We start from the raw sequence: 23,425 nt of genomic DNA, 5'->3' as shown, positions 1-23,425 counted from the left end.
AGCCAAAATGGTCATTATCCAGTACTTGGAAGTTAGAAGCATGCAAGACAGGCAGCATGTTCCAGCGTATAAGGCACTAGACAGAGTCAAAGGACCTGGGGCAAAATCCTGGCCCTGTTGAAATCAGTCGTAAAACTTCCATTGACTTCACTAGGGCCATAATTTCAGCCCTGGGATCTATTCCTGACTCTGCCATCTATTTGATGTCACCTTGGGCAAATAATTTAACTTCTCTGTGCTTCTCTTTCACCATCTGTAAAGTGGGGCAAACAGTATTTACTCATTGGTGTATAGCATCTATGGATGGAAAATACTATATTTTTTATATTTATATCTATACTATATTTATATATATATATATTTATATCCAGTTTTTATTTATTATTACTCTATGCTGACTCTGCCCTTGCCTGCCACGTTGTCAACTGATGCAGAAAGTGCAGCTACTTGTCTACTGTAGAAACTGGAAATGATAAAGATATGCTATGGGTTTTAGAGTAGTTATAAATTTGTAAGACCTAAAATGATGCAGTCACAAATACATAAGAGTGCTTCTTCCTTCTGGTTCTCTCCAGTCTGGCAGGAAACAATACAAATAGATTTCAAACAATATAATAGATCTCAAACTGCTGCGGAGTTTTGATATTTCACGGCACCTTTTCCCTGTAAATAAATATCACAACATATGGCTAGCTGGTGACCTCAAGCACTGCTGTGGGCAATGGGTGCTGTATAAACTCTGAAAATTCCCTAGTCCCTCTCTGAGTCACAATTCCACTCCTGCGACTTTCTTGCTCCCAGCAGAGTAGTAATTTACTGCTGGTATAGAAACCAATAAATTACTACTCCCACTCACTCAGCTACTCTGGCCAGCAATTGAGAGGCTTGGCACTGCCCGCACTCCATTCCCCTGCCCACCTTCTCCAGGGAGGAAGTAAGCATGCATGCATCATGCTTACTTCTAGTCACTCAGATGAAAAGTCCAGGTTGCCTAGGTAGGCAAGTAAGGGGGATTTCTACACCTCTACACTGTCTTCCAGTCCTAGTTACAGGCTAGTCCTGTGTCATTTATTTCTTTAAAATATTAATATAGATTGTGGAAAACTATAAGTAAATAGAAGTATTAAGTGTCTCCTTTACTCCAGAGGTCAGGTGTTTATTTTGTCTTAATCCCTCATGCTGAGTCTTATGGTTCCCAGAAGAATTCCTCTCGCATCTCCCTGAGACCATCTGCTACAACATCTCCTGTCTCCACCTGCTGCTGTGACACTGCCCTTTACTAACCAGTAAGATGATAAAAGGCAAACGACTGTCATACACACAGCTGTGCGCTGCTTCTTCTCTGTTCTTTTAGGTCTGGAAGGGAAAGGGATCCCCATCCTATGTTTAAAAGAAAAGGAGTACTTGTGGCACCTTAGAGACTAACACGGCTGCTACTCTGAAACCCATCCTATGTTGTGTCCTGAATACTAAACATTCTGTGCTGGCTCATATAGTATTGAATCTTCCTTCATATAGTACCAGGCACCAGAGGAAATTCACTCCTATTTTTTTAGAGGTTTCTTAGGACCTCTCGATGCACCTCTTAATTGTCTAAAAGGTCTTGCTCCATAAGTCTGATACCTCAAAAGCAATACCTGCTGTCAGCCTTTGACAGGGCGGGGGAGGAGGGAAGCTCTCCATTTGCTGCCTCCAGGTAGGTTGATTTTGCTTTGATGTTTATTAGATTTCTTTATTTCCGTACGTAAATTAAAAACTCCATATTGCTTCTTGCAAGTGGCCAGACATGCCTTTATCCCTGGAGACGGGTGTCTGGAACTTTGCAAACTCTCTCTGGCTTATCTTTATTTGATTCATTTAAGTGAAACAATATTCACACTCATAATGTGTAGCAGAAATTAATTTTACTTAGCGATGAATCAGCCTTAAAGGAGTAATTAACTAAGAAGATTAACAGTTCCATATTGATCTTCTTTGCCACTCAGTTTAATGATTTGGTCATTTTCATTTTGAGTTTGAATTTCTCTCCATATATCAGCAGTATCAATAAAAGTTTATGAAACACAGTGACCTTAGTAACAACAAAGATCATGACTTTCACCTCTACAGGGCAGGACTCATAAAACTAGGATACTGATCATTGAAGAGCAGGGCACAACTGGGAGGATATCCTTTATTCCACTGGATCCCAAAATGTACCTCTATTGCCCTCTAATGCCTGTTCACTCTCCCTCTATTTCTTCATCTTTCCCTTGCTAGCATCTTCACTGTTTCTGATAGTTGGAATTTCTAGGCAGCAGAACTGCCCAGTAACTGCCAATAGTGGGGGGACAGAGAGAGGGCAGCGGCTTCAGCATATGTTACTGAGCATGCTCAGTCTGTATGAGCATGCCAAGTAGGCACCTGACCCCGCCTGTCCCACACATCATCTCCGCTGGGTAACCTTTAGTCTCCATTTGGGACTGAGTTTTCCCAAACAGTGAATAAACCTTCTGGCCATTTAGTCCTTTTGACACACTTTGGGTTTACAGTGAGGACATTCACTTTGCATTACCTTTTTAGCCTGTAAATGAATTTTTCATCTGGTCCTAGTTATAACGCAAATACAATTTGATACCTTTGTTCACTATTGGTTAAACATGCTAATAAATCAACATTTCTTATTTAAAAGAAGACACATTTTCATAGTCCATTGTGACTATTTGTCTCCTTGCAATATAATTTCTTCAAGATGATGCTTCTCCATTCAACATATCTGATGAAAATTTCTTTAAAGACCCTTAATTAATTTAATAGTTTCCTCAAATTTCAATCAATTTTTTCTTTACAGAAGATTGATTTCCCAGAAGTGTTTTATTTCTGTAATGGACCACTGACACTAAGAAAACATGATTTAATATCATTCCATATTTCAGTGTCAACCAGACCACAAAAAAGACAAAAGGGGGAGTTCATCTTTTACAAATTCAGTAGAAGTTGTGGTTGGTTAGACTATGCTTTTTTGGGGGGGTTAAAAACTCTTTTTTTGCAGTACAGAAAGCAGTTTTTGTTTACTGTAAGATGTAATGATACAAATGCTGCCAATTAATATTAAAACTAAAAAATGTAGGTGACATAGCTGTCTAGCTGGTTCTTATATCTGTGAGGTCCTTGTCAATTTAGATGGCTTCTATTAGATTTTGTATATGTGCTGTGAGATATTGAGAGGTTAATTTTATAAATCCATAAGACTAACGTGATGTGGCAACACTTGTAAAGATATGAAACATATATTTATTATTATTAAGCTATATAAGATTTAAAGAGAAGAGACTTCCTATAGAGTTTTTAAAATACACTGTAGACCTCCTAAGTCACTAATACATTTGTTTAGAGCCTGTTTTTTTTACAGTGGTGCTAAGCACCCAGAGTTCTGAGTGCTCAGCATCACTGAAAATTAGCTTTTAGGCCTCAGTCTGGCAAAGCATTAACTCTCATAACTTTTAAGCATGTGAGGAATTCCATTGGAGTCAATGGGACTATTCATGTACTTAGGTGCTTTGGATCAGGACTTTTAAGGGAAGTGCTTAAATTTCTGTTCAGAAAAGTGTCTTTTTAAAAGTGTCATGGTGGGGCTCCGTGTTCATTATATCTCACCGATTCTATGATGATCGTGCTATAGACTACACCATTATAATTTCAAAATAACAAGTACAATTTTGATCCCCCTGCACCAAGGCATAGCCCCATAGTATTAAAACTAAATGAGAATCTTATTCAGTAGTTGACAGCCTGTGACACAACTCAGATTTCATGTAAGTGGTACAAATACTTGCTGATCAGTTTATCTGTCAGTCTGATCTGTATTTCTAGGGTGCTCATCAACATTATGTTTGAGTGAAGTAATTGTTAAATGATCCCTAAAATTAATGACTGTATCAGTATTTTGAGACAGTGTCTCAGGGTGGAGGCTCACATAGCTTCCTGTTGCCTGACACTGTGATTTTGAGCTAAAATAAACTGTTGAAGCGGAGGTATACATAGCAAATGTAAAAGGGGGAAATACATCAGAAGAGACAGTGTAAAGACTGAATTTTTGACCAAAGAGAGACTGTTAATAAATGCAAAGAACAATACAATATGAAAAGTAGTTAACAACACATGTGGATTACTTGCTGTTCTTACCTCAAGATTTTAACTGTTTAAATTGGTTTTAAGGGAAAAAAGCATGCAAAAGTCTTTATTCAATTTGTAGACTAATTGCTTCCGAATTTCATTTTGAAACATGAAGCTGTTTTTGATTTATAGGAGCATCTAAAAGAATCTTAAACCACAAAACCTCTTTCTCTTACTTTTTTTTCTTTCCTTTTCTTTCTACTTCTAGAACTTAAAAATTGTGCAACCGATTTAAATCAAATTTGGCCTGAAATACTAAGTTGCCACGTGAAGTCAAGTTTCTTTCTGAACTATGAGCCCTTCAGAAATAGTTTCCAATCAAAATTAGTGATAGACAGATGTAAAAAGCTTCAGAGGTTTGGATAATCTTTCAGAAGCTGGGATGCTTATTTAGATTCTTATCCCAGTCTGTTCCATTTGAAAAGCTGGAAATCACCTGAGAAGAGGGTCTCTAGGAATTTTCAGAAATTCCTAGTGTAGGTAGAGTTGCTACAGCATGAAAATATCCTTTCTCAGGGTATTTTAGTGCTTCTGCTTCCAGCCCAAACCAGGCAATTCAGAGGTGTGTTTGAAAATCCCAAAGCAGGGTAACCCATTGGCTTCAAACCTCCAGACATTTTTTTTTTTGTTGGTTCAGTTCTAGTTTGGCTTGATTCTTATCTTATCCAAGCTACTTTGCCCATCCCTAAATCTGAGCATGTACTGTAACTGCTGCTACTCATTAAAATACCAACTACTGATAAGAAAGAAAGAAATATGATTTGCATCATGCGTAAGTACAATGGTAATGAGAACCCTAGCGTTTGGATACTCGAATACGTCTAAGGAATTGATGAAGTGTGAAGTTGGCTGAAATTTAGGAACTGAGGAGCAGGTCTTGGGCCCAGTGGAGATGTGGCTGTAAACCATCTTTCCCTTTACCTGATTTTGCTGTCTGCGTGCCACTTCCCACTCCCCAGCTTAATTTAGAGCGCATAGGGAATAGGAATTATCATTGTAAAAGACCTGTCTTAAATCCTCTCCCCAATCTATGATTTATTGTTGTGGCTAGTACTTTATTGGGCAATGTAGTAAAGGCTTAGTGAAGAATGTCAGATACCTGTTTATACTGGGTAGAGCTTCACTGGGAGCTAGATGGTTGTTCTTGGTAGCAGCCCTCCACTGCTCTAATGGTGATATGCTAAAAAACCACAAAAATTCTGAGCAAAGATAAATTCCATTTGAAATCCTTGAGATACTTTTCAGATATCCAAACACTGATGCTGATTTTTCTCTCTACCAGGAAGTATATAAATAATTCATTTCCCCCCCCCGCCCGCTACTCTATGGAAGATGAGTTAGTGTTCCCAATGGTGAGAGAATTTGATACAGAATAATGGTTCCTGAGTCAATGAGAGAAAGTATTAGTCTTTTTTTTCCTGTTCTTTTTAGTTTTGCTCTAAAATCCATACTATGCCAAGTGTACGCTTGGTGATCTATTAAAAATTCAGATAACATTTCAGCTGCTGCAGCAATAACTGTGAATATGTTTTTGCATGTATGTGTTGTGCCCATCACTAAAAATTTAACTTGTATCTATAGTAAGGGGTGGGGAAGACAAGAGTCTTGGGTGCTATTACCTGAAGTTTATGCAAAACACAACCCAGTTACTTTGGTCTGGAAATGAGTAGATTCGTCTGAGGACTTGAGTGTACATCTTTAGTCACCAAAGAACGACTTACTGGGGAGTGATAATGCAAGCTCTTGCACTCTGCTCCACCAGTATGCCCCAGCCTTAATCTGGAAGGCCCACAACTAGGAGTTGACATGGTTTTCTTTCCTGAACATTCATGGCCGATTTGCAGAGAATGCTAATAAGGGTGTCATTGCTATCAATTGTGGTAGAGGTTTTGTTGATTCAGCTGCCTTTTCATGAACTCAACATAGATATCACTGGATAGCCATTGGGTAGTAACAATTTCCAGTCACAACAGCACTGCACTGGATTTTAACTGGTGACTCTGAGGTGAAATGGTATAGCTATTCCATTATCAATTCTTTGATTCTCTGTGTGACTCAGTCCTTCCTATCAAGAGAATCCAAAAAAGGTTCAGAGAAATGTGACTTCGTCTAGACATGGGAGTATTCTAAGGCCAATGAACAAAGACTGTATTTTGTGGCCAGTACCTTTCCCCCACACCTTATGGTTGAGGTTGCTATGTTTATTGACAGCTTTCCTAGAGATATTATGTCTAGGAGTTACACTGCAGTACTGGAAATCCTGATTGGCTTGAGCTGTGACTTTCCCAATGGTCCTATAGATGTCGAGCATTGGCAGATAGTGAGAATGTGGTCTGTGTTCCATTTTCATAGATATCCTAATCTTGTACTGTCCTATGACACAGAATTCATTGGTTGCTAAAGGATCAAGACAAATTTCAAATTTGCAGCAAAGGCGATTTAGGTTCGATATTAGGAAAAACTTTCTAACTATAAGAATAGTTAAACTCTGCAGTATGCTTCCCAGGGAGACTGTGGAATCCCCATCATTGGAGGCTTTTAAGAAAAGGTTGGACTTGTCAGGGTTTACTTGGTCCTATCTCAGTGCAGGGGTCTGGACTGGATGACTACTTGAGGTCCCTTTCAGCCTACATTTCTATGAGTCTATGAAAAGGAGGAGCATTTTCCTCAAAATGATGATTAGGTTGCATCTACAGATAGAATTTTGTTTTCACCTGGAAAGTCCATTTTTAGTGTTTACATTGTCCTTGGACTTTGGCCTGCATTACAGCGTGTCTCCATTCTATGAATCTTGATATGAGAGAGAGGAGTTTTACTTGTACTAAACTGGTCATCCCAATAAGTGTATGATTTTTAAGAGTAAGTACAAACACTTAGAGTAGTATCTTCTCCCAGTTAACCTGTATTCTGTGTTGCTTGTGTATGTAGTTTACATTACAAAAAAGTATGACTCATTTTTCCACTGAAAAATTCTGCTCACTTTGAGTGAAATAATCTGAATTCTTCTCATGCTGTCAGATGGTGTTTAGAGCATAAACAAAGCACCACCATCCATCTATCCTGCACCATGTCCTCTATGATGTTAAGTCCTGTAAGTTTTCCCTTTCTGGCTTGCGTTTAATGAAGAAATTTTTTTCAGCTGGCCCCTTTGTCATGTTCTTACAGCTGCCCAGTGGCATGCCTGCCATGCTAGGTGCTCTGGCTTCATGCTTAACGCATGTCCCAGATAGTTCCAGCTTTTTTTTTTTTCTGGAAAACTTTCATGATAAAGGGTTGGGGCATTCTTTTTATTTGTTATAAATTAATTTAGTATAATACCTAGTATTTTTCAAAGGCCTTTCCTTTCAAAGGCGGTCAGACATCTGTCTGGACCTTTGGTGGGCTTCTGGATTTCATGTCTGTATGTTAAGTTGGAAATAACAGTTGAGTTGAAGATTCATAGTTTGGTCTTTACTCTAAAGCTTAAGTGCCTTTAACACTACTTAAGATCTTCAAATAAGGCTCTATTTGGGCCTGAGTGCTGCATAACCCTCTGCACAACCCTCTGCACAGGGGTAATTTAACCCTTTTTGTCCAGTGCACAAATATCTCTCAAAAATATGCAGTCCTGTATAATCAAGGAAAGCAGAGCTGTCTTGATCGAGCCCAAATACACCCCTCACTCAAATAATTTCTTGTACAGAAAGATACACAACACATTTTTATATATAAAAATACTTATTAGATAAAATAACTTGAAGCCGTGAAATAATTGGCATGTATTCAAATTGTGGTTAATTGAATTCATCTATCACTTAGAGAGCCACATGGGGTACTGACTCTGCATAGAGGAAGTAATTTTCATTAACAGGATATAATTTAGAATGAAAAAATATATACACGCTGCTTGAAACTCTGTTAATAATTAACATGGAATAAATACCTAGACATATATTGAGTTTCCATTTTTCTACCTGTCACTCTTTAGAGATTCATCAGCTCATTTGCATCCTAAGTAAATGAATTTATTCAGAGAGATGACACTGTAACACTGCCTTGGAAAGTGGAAGACCTTTATGTCAGAGCACCAAAAATTAGTCACCTTTGTTACTATAATGGCAGAGTGAGATCAACATTAATGGTAATTTGTTCGCATGCTTGCTTACATCTGTCAAGGAAGTTTGTTTGTTTGCGAACACAAATCCTACAACTAAAAGCTGTTAGCCAAATCTGTCCTCCTTCAGTCCATTATTCGTCAAGCAGATCAACAGCATCAAGTTAGAATAAGGAAAAAAGACAATAAAAAATCCTTTTAGTACAATTATTTATTTGTTTTGTTTTGGAATTTACATATTATAATAGTTATTCACAATCCCTTTACACAGTAATGTCAACAACATGTGTGGTTCTTTGCATGCAGCAAGATATGCGGGAGTTATGTGAATGTTAAATAACAATATCTTTGCATGTGACCCTGAAGCGCTGCATCATCAAAACCAGTATAGTATAGTTGATTGAGTATGGGATTAGGAGTTAGCTGTTTCTGAGTTCTAATCCAATTTCTATCGATAAGTCATTGTATGGCCAAAGAGAAGTTGCTTTGGACCTGATTTTGAGAAGCACTGAAGACCCACAACTCCTACTGTGATTGCTTAGCAGCTCTGCCAGTCAGGTCCCTAATTTCTGTCACATTTCAGGGTGCAATCCATACCAGTGAGGGTGGTCAGCACCTGCCCTGAAACCAGGGCTGCTTCACAATGCTTTGCTGTTGTAGCTCCCAACCTGGGCCTCTCACAAACAGGATGCAGGTCACACATGACTGAGTGTGTGTGTGTGTGGCCAAAGCCCTGGTCCAGTAGTTCTGACCCAGCAGTCTGTCAGCAACACTCCAGTCACACTCTGGCTTCCACCAGCCTTGGTTGTTACTTGCAGGGTGACCCAATGCACTCCCTGTTCTCTAATTTCCCCCAAACATGTATTCTGCACTGTACAGTCCTCTCCAGGGTAGTTCAGATATGAGAGGTCTGTTGTCCCTGTAAACAGTCAACATTCAACAGTTTGCTACTTTAACTGGAGTTACCCTAACAGTTCGGTTTAACTACAACACGAGATTAGTTTTGATTAAAAAAATGTATTGAACTACAAAGAAATTTTAAGGATGTGCAAGTCTAAGGTATTAAAGTCAGAAGTGATTTCAAGAGAAATAAGGATAAAACGCTTTCTAGTAGCTAAAACTTTAAAAAGTTAGATTTGGCTCAAGGTAAAAAATCCTTACCACATGTTCCCACCAACATTGACCCAAACTCTCAGATCAGAATCCCCATGCAAAGTCAAAGGACTGCTTCCTTTGTGTTCTTAGGTGAAAGGGAGGGAGTGATAGCTTGGGGTGGTTTTGCCCCTCAGTTTTATAGTCTAGTCACCCTTTGAAAGGCATTTTCTGAGGGTTACCCTAGATAAAGTTCATTCCAGCTGTGAGGATGGAGACATGGAGTCTTGTGGCAAAACAGGTTCCATGTTATTGATTGCTAAAATGCAGATCTCTCTGTTCCTGCCCCTCTTCCTTGCCAAAGAATGGCCACTTGGCAGGTGAAGCTAATCAACTTTGACACCTGGAAGGAGGCGTAAGCTTTTCCTTTGTCTTTGAGAAACTGGTTTACTCAATCCCCAGACTTGTCTGGTAAACGCATTGTAGTCATAATTTCAGTTTATGTTCAGAACTGTTAATATGCATTTTGTACATACTTTACAGAAGAATATTAATCAGTGTTACCAGTTTTTAAATGATGCTTCCCGAGGCATATTTTGCATAAAGATTATTGTAATAATGTGTAGGGTGTGAATACTTGATTAAGAAGCACTGAAGACCCACAACTCTTATTGTAGCTGCTCAGCAGCTCTGCCAATCAGATCCTTCATTTGTTTCCTCAGCTGCAAAATGCGACTATGGCACCAATTCAGGAAAACATTTAAGCAGGTGTTTAAGTCCATCTCTGTTCAGGACAACACTTGAGCACGTGCAAAATCCCATTGACTTAAATATATGCTTAAATCCTACTTATGTGTTGTCCTTGAATAGGTATGCTTTCCAGAATCAGGTCCCAAAATACCAACCTCCCAAGGGGGTTCAGAGGATTAATCAGTGTTTCTATCATGCTTTGAAGATTAAAACTGACTTCTAAGTAGTAGTATTGCTTGGATATACACTGAAGTTCTCAGTAGTTACTCAATGGGAGTTTTGTCTGAATTTGAGTATGGAATTCAGGATTTGTACCCAAATGAACACTGCTAGAGGCCCAATTGTTTGTAGCCCTTCAGCCTCTTCATGATGATTTAGCAGCATAAAGGGGTTTCCATAAAGCATGCAAATCTTACCACCAACCATCCACAACTTCATCTGGCAACCCCCAGTACATGTGGGCGGCATGGCTGGGGGAAAGGAGACATAACTGGAGTGCCACTACACTCCAGCTACTCTTGAATGTTATTAAGAGCTGAGTGAAGTTGAAGCAACCTCAGAGTATGGAGAAGTGATAATAAAATGTCAGCCCACAAGGATAGTTTTTTATTCTACTCTATTGCTCCGGTTGTTATACTATCTTATTGAGTATATTTATCATTTCTGAATTGTAACATTATATTTTATGTTCTCCTCTCTCATTAATGCAGGTTGTGACAATATTAGCAAACATGTCTGTGCTGGACCAGTGTGCTTCAGAAATAATTCAAGGAAATGGTATGTATTTAAGCTGAGTTAATGCTGTATTTGTATGTATAGAATGCACATGAGAAAAGGAGAGAGCTTGAGAGGTGACCTGTGTTAATCACAGGGCAACATGATCTACGGATGTGATCCAATGCAAATGAAGCCTGTTGTTTGCTATAATTCTTAGTGGAATCTGCATCTGCTGGCCAATACAGGTTGATGAGGGATACAAAGTGAGGTCTCGGAATGGCCTTGTAATTGAAATATGCTGCCGTTCTACAACATGATTTAGAAGACTTCAAATATATAGCCATCCTGCTGATTTAATATTTATAGTTCACGTCATTACCCACAGCTGTATGTTGAGGCAATCTGAAGCATTTTGATAGTAACATTTGTTTCTGTAAATTAAGACTTAAGATGTTTGAGAAGACCTGTGATTCTCGTAAATCAGATTACATCATCTATGTATTAAACTTTGCACATTAGCATCCTGCATTTTGCATTGTTTCATTCAAACTGTACAATGCCATAACAAGACACTACTGCTCCAAAATGTACAAGCAGCAGCAGCAATGCTTTCCCATAGCCCTTTAACGATTATTTTTGGCAAAACTTCATTATTTGGGAAATGTACATTTTAGATTTGATTCTGACCAACAGGGAGGAATTGGTTGCAGATCTGAAGGTGGAAGGCAGTTTGGGTGAAAGTCATCATGAAATGATAGGTTTCATTATTCTAAGGAAAGCGCAGCAGAATCAGGACAATGGATTTCAAAAATAAAAGCAGACTAACAAACTCAGAGAACTGGTAGGTAAGGTCCCATGGGAAGAAAATGTAACCGATAGTGGTAGGTATACTTAGTATGGAAGGAAAGTTACTAAGTGATATCAAAAAGATAGGGGTGTTTAATGCCTGTTTTGCTTCAGTCTCCACTAAAAAGGTTAATTGTTACTATATACTCCAGTGCAATTAATGTTAAGAAAAATGGGGAAGGAACGTAAGTCAAAATGAGGCAAGAACGAGTTAAAGGCTATTTGTATAAATGTATTTGGATACATTCAAGTCAGCAGGCCCTGATGAAATGAAGTAGTCAGAATACTTAAAGAACTGGCTGAAGCAGTCTCAGGATTATTAGCATTTTTTTTGAGACGTCATGGAGGATGAGTGAGCTCCCAGAGGACTGGAGAAAGGCAAAAATAGGGCCTGCCTTTAAAAAGAGGAACAAAGAGGACCCAAGGAATTAGACCAGTCTGCCTAACTTTAATATTTGGAAAGATACTGGAACAACTTATTAAACAATCGAGTTGTGTGCACCTAGAGGATTATAACGTTATAAGGAATAACCAGCTTAGCTTTGTCAAGGACAAATCATTCCACACCAACTTAATTTCCTTCTGTGACAGATTTACTGGCCTAGAGATAGGTTGGAAGCAGTAGACTTGATATCTTTGGATTTTTAGTAAGGCTTTTGACTGTCCCACATGATATTCTCTCGTAAGCACACTAGGGAAATGTGGTCTAATTACTGTAAGATGGATGCACAACTGGTGGAAAGACTACTCAAAAGTAGTTAATGGTTTGCTGTCAGACTGGGAGGGATATCTAATGGGGTGCAACAGGGGTCATTCTTGGGTCCAGTACTAGTCAATATTTTCATTAATGACCTGGATAATGGAATGGAGAATATGCTTATAAAATTTGTAGATGACACCAAGAAGCTGGGAGTGGTTGCAAATACGTTGGAAGACAGGATTAGAATTCAAAACAACCTTGAGAATTGGTCTGAATTTAACAAGAAGAAATTCAATAAAGTGCTTCCGTTAAGAAGGAAAAATCAAATGCCCAATTACAAAATGGGGGAATAGGCTAGGCAGTACTACTGTTGAAAAGGATTTGGGGTTGTTAGTGGAGCACAAATTGAATGAGTCAAAAACATGTTGCAGTTGCAAAAAAGGCTAATATCATTCTGAGGTGCAGTGTCATATTTAAGACACAGAAGATAATTGTTCTGCTAAGGAGTACTGTGTCCAGTTCTGGGAATCACACTTTAGGAAAGATGTGAACAAAAGGACAGTGGACAGAGTCCAGAGGAGAGCAACACACATGATAAGTGGTTTAGAAAACTTGACAGATGAGGAAAGGTTAAAAAACCCCAAGGTATTATAGGAGAATGTAAGGGCAAGAGAACAGTCCTGTGGATAAGGAAATAGCAGATCTAACTGATTTTATGGTGGCACCTAGTAGCAGCTCTATAATTATGATTATATGATCTTAAAATGGGGTATAAATTCCTGTTGTTCTCTAAAAGTACATGGCTAATCAGTGAAGTTTCATACAGCTTTTTCTGTCCCATGAAGTTTGGTTTGGTTTTGCTTAATATGTTTTTAATAGAAAGGGTTTGAATTTGAGTTGTGGCTGAAACATTTATTTAGCAGGCCTACTTTTTCAGTGTTGACTAATACTCTTAAAATCATTTTTTGTTTACACAAAACTTTGTAGAAGTGGATTCTGAGGAGAAATGATGCAATGATCTGTTTGCTAAATATAATTAGTTTAGGGTAATTTTTAGTTTTCTCACGTTATAGCTGAAAGTGTTGTGCACACAGACCTGACTGATGGAGGATTGGCACAAACTAACCTGGATTCAGTAGGGTCCATGGACACATAGGAGGCTTAGGTTTTCATTTCCTTACTTTTTTGTGTTTGTGTCAGGTGTGTGTGAGTGTGTGAGAGAGAGTGTGAAGTAAAACTGCCTTACAACAAGGTTTTCTTGTGTATTGATTACACTATATATTAGGGTCATGCTGTGTGTAAATTCATGCATTTTCAATTAGGCATCCTCTAAACAGTTTGTTATTACAGCTTCATCGTTACTAAATACAGACCCACTATTTCAGTCTACTCCTCGTAGAATCAAATCCTACAAGGTGCTGAGTCCTTCTGAGAAGTGATGCGCACTCTCCACTGCCACTGAAAACAATAGGTCTGATTCTCTTCTCACTCAGATTGGTATAAATCAGGAGGAACTTTATGGAAGTCAGTGGAGTTACACCAATGCCAAATGAGTGACAGAGGAGAAGCAAGGCCAGTGGGAGTGGAGGGCACCTAGCATCTTGCAGGATCAGGTCCTTGCTGAATTGACACTGCCGGTTTCAATAAATTGTGAGGCAGTTTGGGGATGTGCATGGACATCCACTATAATCTAAGGAGAGACCACACATGTTCACTTCATTTGTGATGAGTAAACCTTATTTGGACCCAGACCAGGGTGTTAAAATGTTAATGCATTAGAAAACTGTGCCATCTAGCCTTCCCTCTTAGCCAGTGAGAAGATGCAAGTAAGTGATCAATTTAGTTCTGGCACATGTCCATGTAAAACGTAGACTTACTTAACCAAAGTGTGTCAGTGGTACAGTAAAGTCTGCATATTTCCCTTTTGTTGGAATGCTTAGACCAAGGCAGCTGCCTCTAGGCTTGTGAGAACGGGTGAGATCCAACGTGTGCATAATAGTTTCCTATGTCTGTATAATATGGTAGCAGTTGGTTAGAAACCAGAGATACTGATGAGAGAAGAGTCTTTGGAATTGGAAGATCTTGGATGGGCTGTCTTCTCAACTTTGGTTTCTAGCTCTGATTCTAATTGGAAGCAATTAATATTTTTGTTAATTATGTAAATGTTCTAACAAAAATATATATCCATAATATTAAATAATAGATGTAGGTAACAATAAATACATAGACAGAAGTATACAGATTATTGACATTCTGAGTAAAATCCTGAGTAAAATCCTCTATTAAACTAATGGGAGTTCAGTTGTAATGGTATTTAATTGGAATGGAAAAGGGGCTTCATATCCCTTTTTAAATGTTTTTGACATAGAATTTCTCTGGTTATCTATCTATCTGTTGTCTATCTATCTACCCCTCTCTGCTGTTTTGGTACTGAAGGGGTATGTTTTGTGAATGATATAATTTTTAATAATCTGGCTGTTGCTCTCATCTCTTAATCATTATGTCCTGTCTTACAGGTATCATGATACCTTTTAAAACTTATACTTAGCGTGTTTTGCTCTAGATATACTGGCAGTGTGATATTTTATGTTTTTGTTATAGATAACTATGTGACCCAGTGGGTGCTCCCCTGTAATCTAGCTCATGAGAAGTCTAGGGGCTGCAAGGAATCTTTTTTCTCTTACTGTGTGTATGTGTCCAGGGAGCTGATGGGTCATCAAAACATCTAATTGAGTACAGTAGCTGTTTCATTGCTGTTTTGATTGTATTATTGTTACAGATATTTACAGGGTGGCCATCAGTGTAGTATCAGGGCACACATTATACAAGGTACATAGAGGAAGAGTACACAAATAATTTTCCCTTCCCTTGCACTTCTGTGAAGGGTCCATCTCCCCCAAAGCACCAGGACTGAGAAGTCTAGCTTGGCTGGTGGTATGAAATGTCTATTGGGGTTGTGCATGGATAAGGCTATGTACCTGCTCCCTCTGCACTAGCCAACAGAGCTACATGGACACGGTGATGTGTGCACGCCTCCCTAGTAACAGAATATAGCACAATCCTGCAGCAATCACAGTGTAACAGGGAACAATGTGCAGCCCAAAGCCTGCAAAATTGGGTAATGCCTTAAAGTGACAACCTTGCCCTGTGTGCTGACATCTGATCCCTGCAGGCACAAGGTGCGGGGAAGACTTGTCCTGGCAGAGCAGAGATCCCCCGGCGCTCCCAGCTGGTGAAAGAATGGAGCTGTGAGAGCAGGGCTGCTGAGGACTGCCTGCACTGCCGCAGGGTTACTGACACCCAATCTCTGCAGGCTCATGGTGCAGGGGGGAGGTTGCACTCCCTTTGATTGTCACAGAGGGATTATTTTTTTAGTCCATTTCAGTCAGCTGAAATTGACGTTTCCTGATATCTATCAATTTAAATTGAATCCTGCCAAAACTAGCCCTGATCACAGACCAGCAGATTAGATGTGCTGACCCAATAACTTCACAAAATCCTGAGCCTTCACAGAAGCCTAACAAACTAATGTTGCTGAACCATAAGCATGGGGCCCTATGCGCGTAACATCAAACTGGCAAAGTAAAGGTACTTGGCTAGTAATTTTACAAAGGCTTTGAGCTTATCAGTCAACGGGTAAGCTAATAACTTCATAGAGGATTTTAGCTTGACACTAGCCCACCAAAATAGATTTGCCGAGTGGAAATTTAAAATAACCTTGAATTTACAAAAAGAAAAGGAGTACTTGTGGCACCTTAGAGACTAACCAATTTATTTGAGCATGAGCTTTCGTGAGCTACAGCTCACTTCATCAGATACATACTGTGGAAACTGCAGCAGACTTTATATATACACAGAGAATATGAAACAATACCTCCTCCCACCCCACTGTCCTGCTGGTAATAGCTTATCTAAAGTAATCGTCAGGTTAGGCCATTTCCAGCACAAATCCAGGTTTTCTCACCCTCCACCCCCCCACACAAATTCACTCTCCTACTGGTGATAGCCCATCCAAGGTGACAACTCTTTACACAATGCTGAATTGGAATTCATTTGCAAATTGGATACTATTAATTTAGGCTTAAATAGAGACTGGGAGTGGCTAAGTCATTATGCAAGGTAGCCTATTTCCTCTTGTTTTTTCCTCCCCCCCCCCCCAGATGTTCTGGTTTAACTTGGATTTAAACTTGGAGAGTGGTCAGTTTGGACGAGCTATTACCAGCAGGAGAGTGAGTCTGTGTGTGTATGGGGGTGGGTTTCTGGAGGGGGGTGAGGGAGTGAGAGAACCTGGATTTGTGCAGGAAATGGCCTAACTTCATTATCATGCACATTGTGTAAAGAGTTGTCACCTTGGATGGGCTATCACCAGCAGGAGAGTGAATTTGTGTGGGGGGGTGGAGGGTGAGAAAACCTGGATTTGTGCTGGAAATGGCCTAACCTGACGATTACTTTAGATAAGCTATTACCAGCAGGACAGTGGGGTGGGAGGAGGTATTGTTTCATATTCTCTGTGTATATATAAAGTCTGCTGCAGTTTCCACGGTATGTATCTGATGAAGTGAGCTGTAGCTCACGAAAGCTCATGCTCAAATAAATTGGTTAGTCTCTAAGGTGCCACAAGTACTCCTTTTCTTTTTGCGAATACAGACTAACACGGCTGTTACTCTGAAACTTGAATTTACAGTAGTTATAATGTCATTTTATAACAATTGGAGACCAAGGCACATATCTTGGAGTTTTTGGATGAATAAACTGAAGCATAAAACTTTACTGAGACTGCAACAAGACCAAAAGAGTCTAAAACATGAGATGAATATCTTCCTTCACATCCATGTCTGTAAGTGTCACTGAAGTCCATGGGAGACATACAAATGTATTTGAATTGAGAATTCAGTCTATTAGCCATGATTAAATTGAAACATTAAAAAGGTGTTTTAAAACACATGAGCTGGAAAGGAAAATTACATACATGTAAGATCTTCTAATATACTTCAGGTGGCTGCATATAGGTTGATCTCGAATTAGAAGTTGAATGTAACAAAGAATTAAAAGCACTGCCATGGATTTTGAGCCGGATGTGATAGGTCAGTCTAAAATCCAGATGTCAGTCTGATCTAGAACAATCTGGAGAGAAGAGGGGGAAATGTGAATGAATTTGCTGGTTCCATATGTTTTCTAGCTTTCTGTAGGTGACATATGTTTTTGCGCAGATGCAGATTGTGCCTATATTCTGAACAGCAAAATCATATGTTGCGGTTGTGCAGCAAAGCTTGCTTCGCTTTTAAACTACTTTCTTGTATGGAAGTTTTTGTTTTCTGGGAGAGATACTAACAGCAACTTCTTTGTAGGTGTTCAGCTTTTAATGGAAATGCTCTTTGAGAGATCATCTTCTGGGAATTCAGCAGAAGTCACTGCTTGTGAGCGAGTTCAGCAGAAATCTGCCGTTACTCTGGCACGGCTCAGCCGAGATCCTGAAGTGGCACATGCAGCCATAAAACTCAGCTGTAAGAATTTAATGCTAACCTAGTGGCAGACAGTAAAATATGGAGAGAATGAATTCCAGCTGAGACTAGGGCAGCAGAGGCTTTTGCTGGTTTAGCAAGGAGAGAGGCTCTCTGATCTCACTTGTTAATGGTTGCGCTCTACAGACCACGAGGTTTCCTGCACAGTCTGTCCTGACAGTGGATGTGGAGAATGTGCGAAATGAATCTATGGCTAATTTTTCAGTGGAAACTGAGGTGCAGCTTCCTCCTACACATAGCTAGAGATGGAGGGGATGGGGATACAGAGCTTTTACAGTGACTAGCTGTTGCTGTGACACTTGAAGATGCAGAATCTACTCTCTCCTCAACTTAAAACCTCATACATGTGTGACTAGTAGGATCCTCCAGCAAAGAGAGACAGTAGGTACCAGATTTTTCAAATTTAAAAATTGAGGAAAAAACATGTCTGTTTTGGGGAGTTGGGGGATGATGGATAGGAAGGATTTTTTTTTTTAGGTCAGCTCTATTCATTGTAAAAGAGCAGTAGAGGGTAAAAACAATGTATTGTTTATGCTTTGCCGTTATCTAACTGGCAATTTTAAAGTGCACAGCTCGTTCTAATGCATGTGTGCAGAGTTCCTTCTATACCTCTTGTATAGCAGTTGTTTTCATTCACAATTGTATTAAATGAGACAGATAAAACAAAAGAATCCACCAGGCTGATTTTTGGTGTCAAAATGGCAAGTTTTAGATAGCAACAAACCTTGTTTATCTTCATTCTTTTTTACTATTTTAGGTATTCCTCGCCTTATAGAACTCTGCAGATCACCCACTGAAAGAAATAACAGTGATTCTGTTCTAGTGGCTTGTCTGGTAGGTGCACTTAAGCCATCCTTTATCTCTCCTGAAAAATGCAGAAATCCTATTAGTTTCAGTGGGATTTCAGTGTGTGTAAGTAACACAAGTTTGTTATAAATTACATGTCAGACTCATCCCTTCCTATCTTGGGCCCAGTGTTGAGTACCTTAATTCCGATTAAAATCAAGATTGGCACACAGTGATGGGGTGTACCAGTCCCTTCAAGGCCCTCTGCTTGAGGCCCTGCACTCCTACACACCCTGCCCAGGAAAGGAAAAATGAAGGTGGGTCCTCTAGGGCTGTCTGAAAGGCTGCACTGAAGAAGTCAGAGCCTAACAGGCTCAAATAAAAGGAATCGTAGGGCTTGCACAGGTCAGTTCCTGGCTGGGACCAGAAGGGTGAGGAAGGGGGCTGTGCTCTGGCCAGAGGAGCTCGATGGACAGACTTACTGTCCCTGGGAATGAGAAGACTTGGAAGATTTGACTAGTGGGTTTGTGTCCTCTTCATCCTCAGTGACGTTACAGTCGTGACCTATTTAATTTCACACTGGGAGTTGGTTGATTCTCATTGTATTTTAAAACTCATCCAATGGCTTCTAACCTCCTCCAGTTTCCTAGATCACTCACAGTCAAACATTGGAATAGGACATGGTGCAAAGACAATCCTTTCTCCTGGCTCTGACTTCCTTTGGATAGAGTTCAAACCTCCATCATAAGTGGAGTTGGTAGCAAAGCCTATAGTTAAGGTTGCCTGACACTTTCCGTCATAAGACCTCTTTTCAGGTGCTTATAACTTAGGCAAAGCTTAACCATTTGAGAGGAGCCTGAAGGGGTGGAAAATTTGTACTGATTGGGCAAAGAGACTGGAACTAGGATGAGGATTCCCAGGGGGTTGAGAGACAGGACTGGCATGGGGGCAGGCTGGAGAGGATGTGGACACGCTGGGTCAGGCTTGTGAGGAACAGAAGCAGAAGACGCTGTGCGAACTAGAGTACATTTCTTTCCATCACCAGGAATCGAACCCAAGATTCCTGAGTCTGAACCTTCCTCTGCTGTTGACAGATATCCATGAAATCCACAAAGTGTGTCTCGTCCCCCACTAGTGGCTTGTATAAGTAAAGGATGACAACTTGCTACTGCTATCAGTTACTTTATTAGCCAAGTGCCAGAAGTCTGGGCAGTGGATCTAAAGGATTGAACTCTGCTAATGATGCCTCTAGGGGCCGGTATGATTCCACATGATGGAATTTCTGTATTTTCAGTTTGCTTTTTTAAAAACCCAGAAAATCACTCACAAAAAGTATGTTTAAAGAACATTTAAGGTTGCAAAGTCAAGTACTTAAAAGTTAGGAAATGCCAAAATTTAAAGTTGCATGTACAATCTTGAACAGCGCCCTTGTGTGTAGGCATTATGATATGGTTTTTAATTACATGATCGTATACTATTTTTTTCTACAAGACCCCTTTTGAGTGCTTACTTGGCAACTTTAACTTTTCTTTAATATAGTTTTTGTGTGTAATAGATATTACTGGACCTCCTCACTGCCATTGATTCTGTAAGGTGCTGCTTACAGGACCTGTCAGGAGAAGGAAATGCCAGCACTATATTAGCTTCATTCATTCCTCTAAGGTATATCAGAATGAATCCTGACAGAGTATTTACATATTGAATGGACAGGGTTCAATACCGTCAGCTCTCTTCTTCGGTAAATGTGAAGCCAGAATGTGTAGTGCAGAATATGTCAAAGTGCAGAATAAGACTCTTGCGCATGGGGGCAGGGCACCTTCAGTGAGATAAACATGACTATGGAATGCCTTAGAGGTTAAGAGCAGACTGAGTTCCAACTAGGCCATGTTCACATCTAAATGCAAGGGCTGGTTCTTCAATAAGGCTTTGTCACACTTCCTGGGGTACCCAGGGTTGTGAGGCACCTTTCTATCACCTGACTGTAGTGTGAGGAAGCCTTGTCTATGCCTGCTGGGGGTCAGCTCCCCAGTTCCACTGGCCACTCTGTCTGTTGGTGATAGACACACTCCAACCCCTGAGCCTGCTGAGTGTCTCTCTGGAGTGCCCTGCCCCTGGTCCACTGGATACTCACAGTAGTCACAGATTGCCTCAGTTTGCCAGTCCACTTAACACACATAATTTAGATATGGTTATAGTGAAAACAAGTAGAAGTTATTAACTAAGGATAGAGATTCAAGTGACAGCAAGTAGAAGTATTGGAAATAAATAGTTACATATAAAACAAAACCATAACATGCATTCTAAAACCTAGACTTAATTAAGTAGGTACTCTTTTCTCATGTAGAGAAATCTTGCCCAAAGTCCTTTGTGTCTTACATCCAAATTGGCTGTGATCCTCCATTCATAAGACAAACATGCTGTTAGCTTACTCCTGAGTCAAGGATCCAGGGTGTACTTCTGAGCACCCCGATATATCACAGTAATCCATTGTATTTACTCGTAAAGAGGATCTCCTCATGCTATTTATTTCATCCTGTAAGTTTCCTCTCTTGAAGATTTCACAATCTCTTGATGAGCATTTGGCTTGCTATGCAAACAGGCATCCAGCGTGAGACGTACAATCAGAGGTGAAAGTAAGCTGGTATGGCCAGTACGGCATACCGGTAAGAAAGTGGCCACTGGTACGGGCCAGTACACAGCCAACATTGAGCAATGTACCGGCAGGGCCACTGATATGTGGGGCGGGGGGAGACAAAAGGGGTAGCTGCCCCGGGGCCAAGCAGTTTAAAAGGGCCCAGGGCTCCTGGCAGCGGGAGTGTCTGTTGCCTCCTGCTTGAAAGGAACCTGTCTGAGACATGTCAACTCCTGGTTACCAGCCTTAAGAACATAATATTCAGTACAGTCTCACAACTCCTCAAATATCTATACATATATTTCATAAAATGATTGATGCCCAGTGGGCTACTGGCTGTCAATAGGGAGGGGAAACAAAGGTACAGAAAGTGAAATGACTTGCCAAAGGTGTCGCAACAGGTCATGCATTAAGGTCATGCATTCAGTCAATGCATTCAAAAGAACAGCTTCATAATCAAATTGAGAGGGAGATTTAACTGGATGAGTGGACAATTCAGTCTAGTACATAGGTCCTATGCTGGCTCTGTGCACAGGGGTCAGTTTCAAGTATTGACCATTATAGTGCTCACCAATATGTTATGGACTCAAAGTGAAGAATTTACTAATCCTTAATTGTACTGTCATTGTTTCTGACAGGCAGCATTACGAAGACTAGCAGTTATGAGTCCTGATGGCCTTGAGGATTCAGATTTCCAGCAGTTGGTAAAGCCTAGACTTGTGGATTCCTTTTTGCTGTGCACAAATATGGAAGAGAGCTTTGTATAAATGATTAAGTGTAGCCTCCAAAGCAATTGAAATAACACATGCAGAATGATGTAGTTCTAACAATATTATTTTTATGATTAATTTATTTTAAAACTAAGGTCTGGTATGTAGAGAAAAAGAAACAGAAAAAGCAATCTTGTATCAGTGGTTTGAGCAAGTAATCAACCCCCTCCCCCCCCCCGTTTTTCTGCAATACTTATGGACATGTCAACAAATCAGAAAATTATGATTATAACTATTGTCATGTTAGATTTGGGGCCAGATTTTCTTCTTGATTACACTGGTGTGATGAGATTGCAGCATGATAACTAGGGAGAATTTCATCCCTTGATTTTAAATGTTATGACATTTTATCACTATTTCTTTGTAATTACAGTACTATTAAGTTGTCCAAAAGATTTATTAGCTTAATGCACTCATTTCACAAAAATTGATTCTTAAAAATGCAAAAATAAACTTGAATACAATAGAAACAGTACCATCTGGGCACAAAATTCTCAAGTCTCCATTGAGGTATGCTGATTTGCTGATATGTTGAAGATCTGGTCCTACTTTTTTTTTTTTATAAACAGAACTGTGGAAATATCTGCACAGGATTAGATACTGAAGGTATGTAAGAAATCAAATAGCCACATTTTCAAGACTGAATTCTGAGATTTTTTGAGAGTTGATTTAGGCTGTTTAAAAAATGTGGTCCTTTACAGAATATATAGTTACAGGTCATTTTTTCCCTATTTTAATTACGTGAAATTAAAAAATCCTGGAAAATGATAGTTTGTAAAAATATGTACAGAAATATACCTGATTCTGTACAAAATGTTTAGATATCCACAAATAACTTAGCATTTCACACAAATCCGTTTTCCTTGCATTCCATAGTTGTGCGTGAATTCCCGTAGTGCATAAGCCCCAACATATTTTTAGTGATTCAAGCCAATACTTGTTTGAAAGTATGTGTGCATATATTTTAAAAAAACAAGTAAACAGATTATAACTCTGACTGAACCTTGAGTTATTCTGTTTTCCTAGCTTGTCATTTTTCTTTAAAATGTAGGGTGGAATTTTAAAATTCTCTCAAAGTTGGCAGAAGAAAATTCCATTTGTAGATCATAGAATCATAGAATATCAGGGTTGGAAGGGACCCCTGAAGGTCATCTAGTCCAACCCCCTGCTCGAAGCAGGACCAATTCCCAGTTAAATCATCCCAGCCAGGGCTTTGTCAAGCCTGACCTTAAAAACCTCTAAGGAAGGAGATTCTACCACCTCCCTAGGTAACGCATTCCAGTGTTTCACCATCCTCTTAGTGAAAAAGTTTTTCCTAATATCCAACCTAAACCTCCCCCACTGCAACTTGAGACCATTACT

General features: G+C 39.6%; 1 protein-coding gene across 1 annotated transcript in view; it reads left to right on the top strand.

Annotated features, from left to right (window-relative positions):
- The window catches only part of INSC (INSC spindle orientation adaptor protein), a 140,021-nt gene extending 117,961 nt beyond the window's left edge, over positions 1 to 22,060 (top strand). The window contains exons 10-13 of the mRNA XM_077820066.1: positions 10,801 to 10,867; positions 17,702 to 17,857; positions 18,633 to 18,709; positions 21,932 to 22,060. Of these exons, the coding sequence (XP_077676192.1) occupies positions 10,801 to 10,867; positions 17,702 to 17,857; positions 18,633 to 18,709; positions 21,932 to 22,060 (429 nt within the window). The remainder of the gene's footprint in view (positions 1 to 10,800; positions 10,868 to 17,701; positions 17,858 to 18,632; positions 18,710 to 21,931) is intronic.
- Positions 22,061 to 23,425: the final 1,365 nt, after the last annotated feature.

The sequence above is a fragment of the Eretmochelys imbricata genome, chromosome 6, assembly GCF_965152235.1.
Source record: "Eretmochelys imbricata isolate rEreImb1 chromosome 6, rEreImb1.hap1, whole genome shotgun sequence".
NCBI classification, from domain to species: Eukaryota; Metazoa; Chordata; order Testudines; family Cheloniidae; genus Eretmochelys; species Eretmochelys imbricata.
The sequence above is the reverse complement of the archived record's forward strand: the minus strand, read 5'-3'. Positions and strand labels throughout refer to the sequence as shown.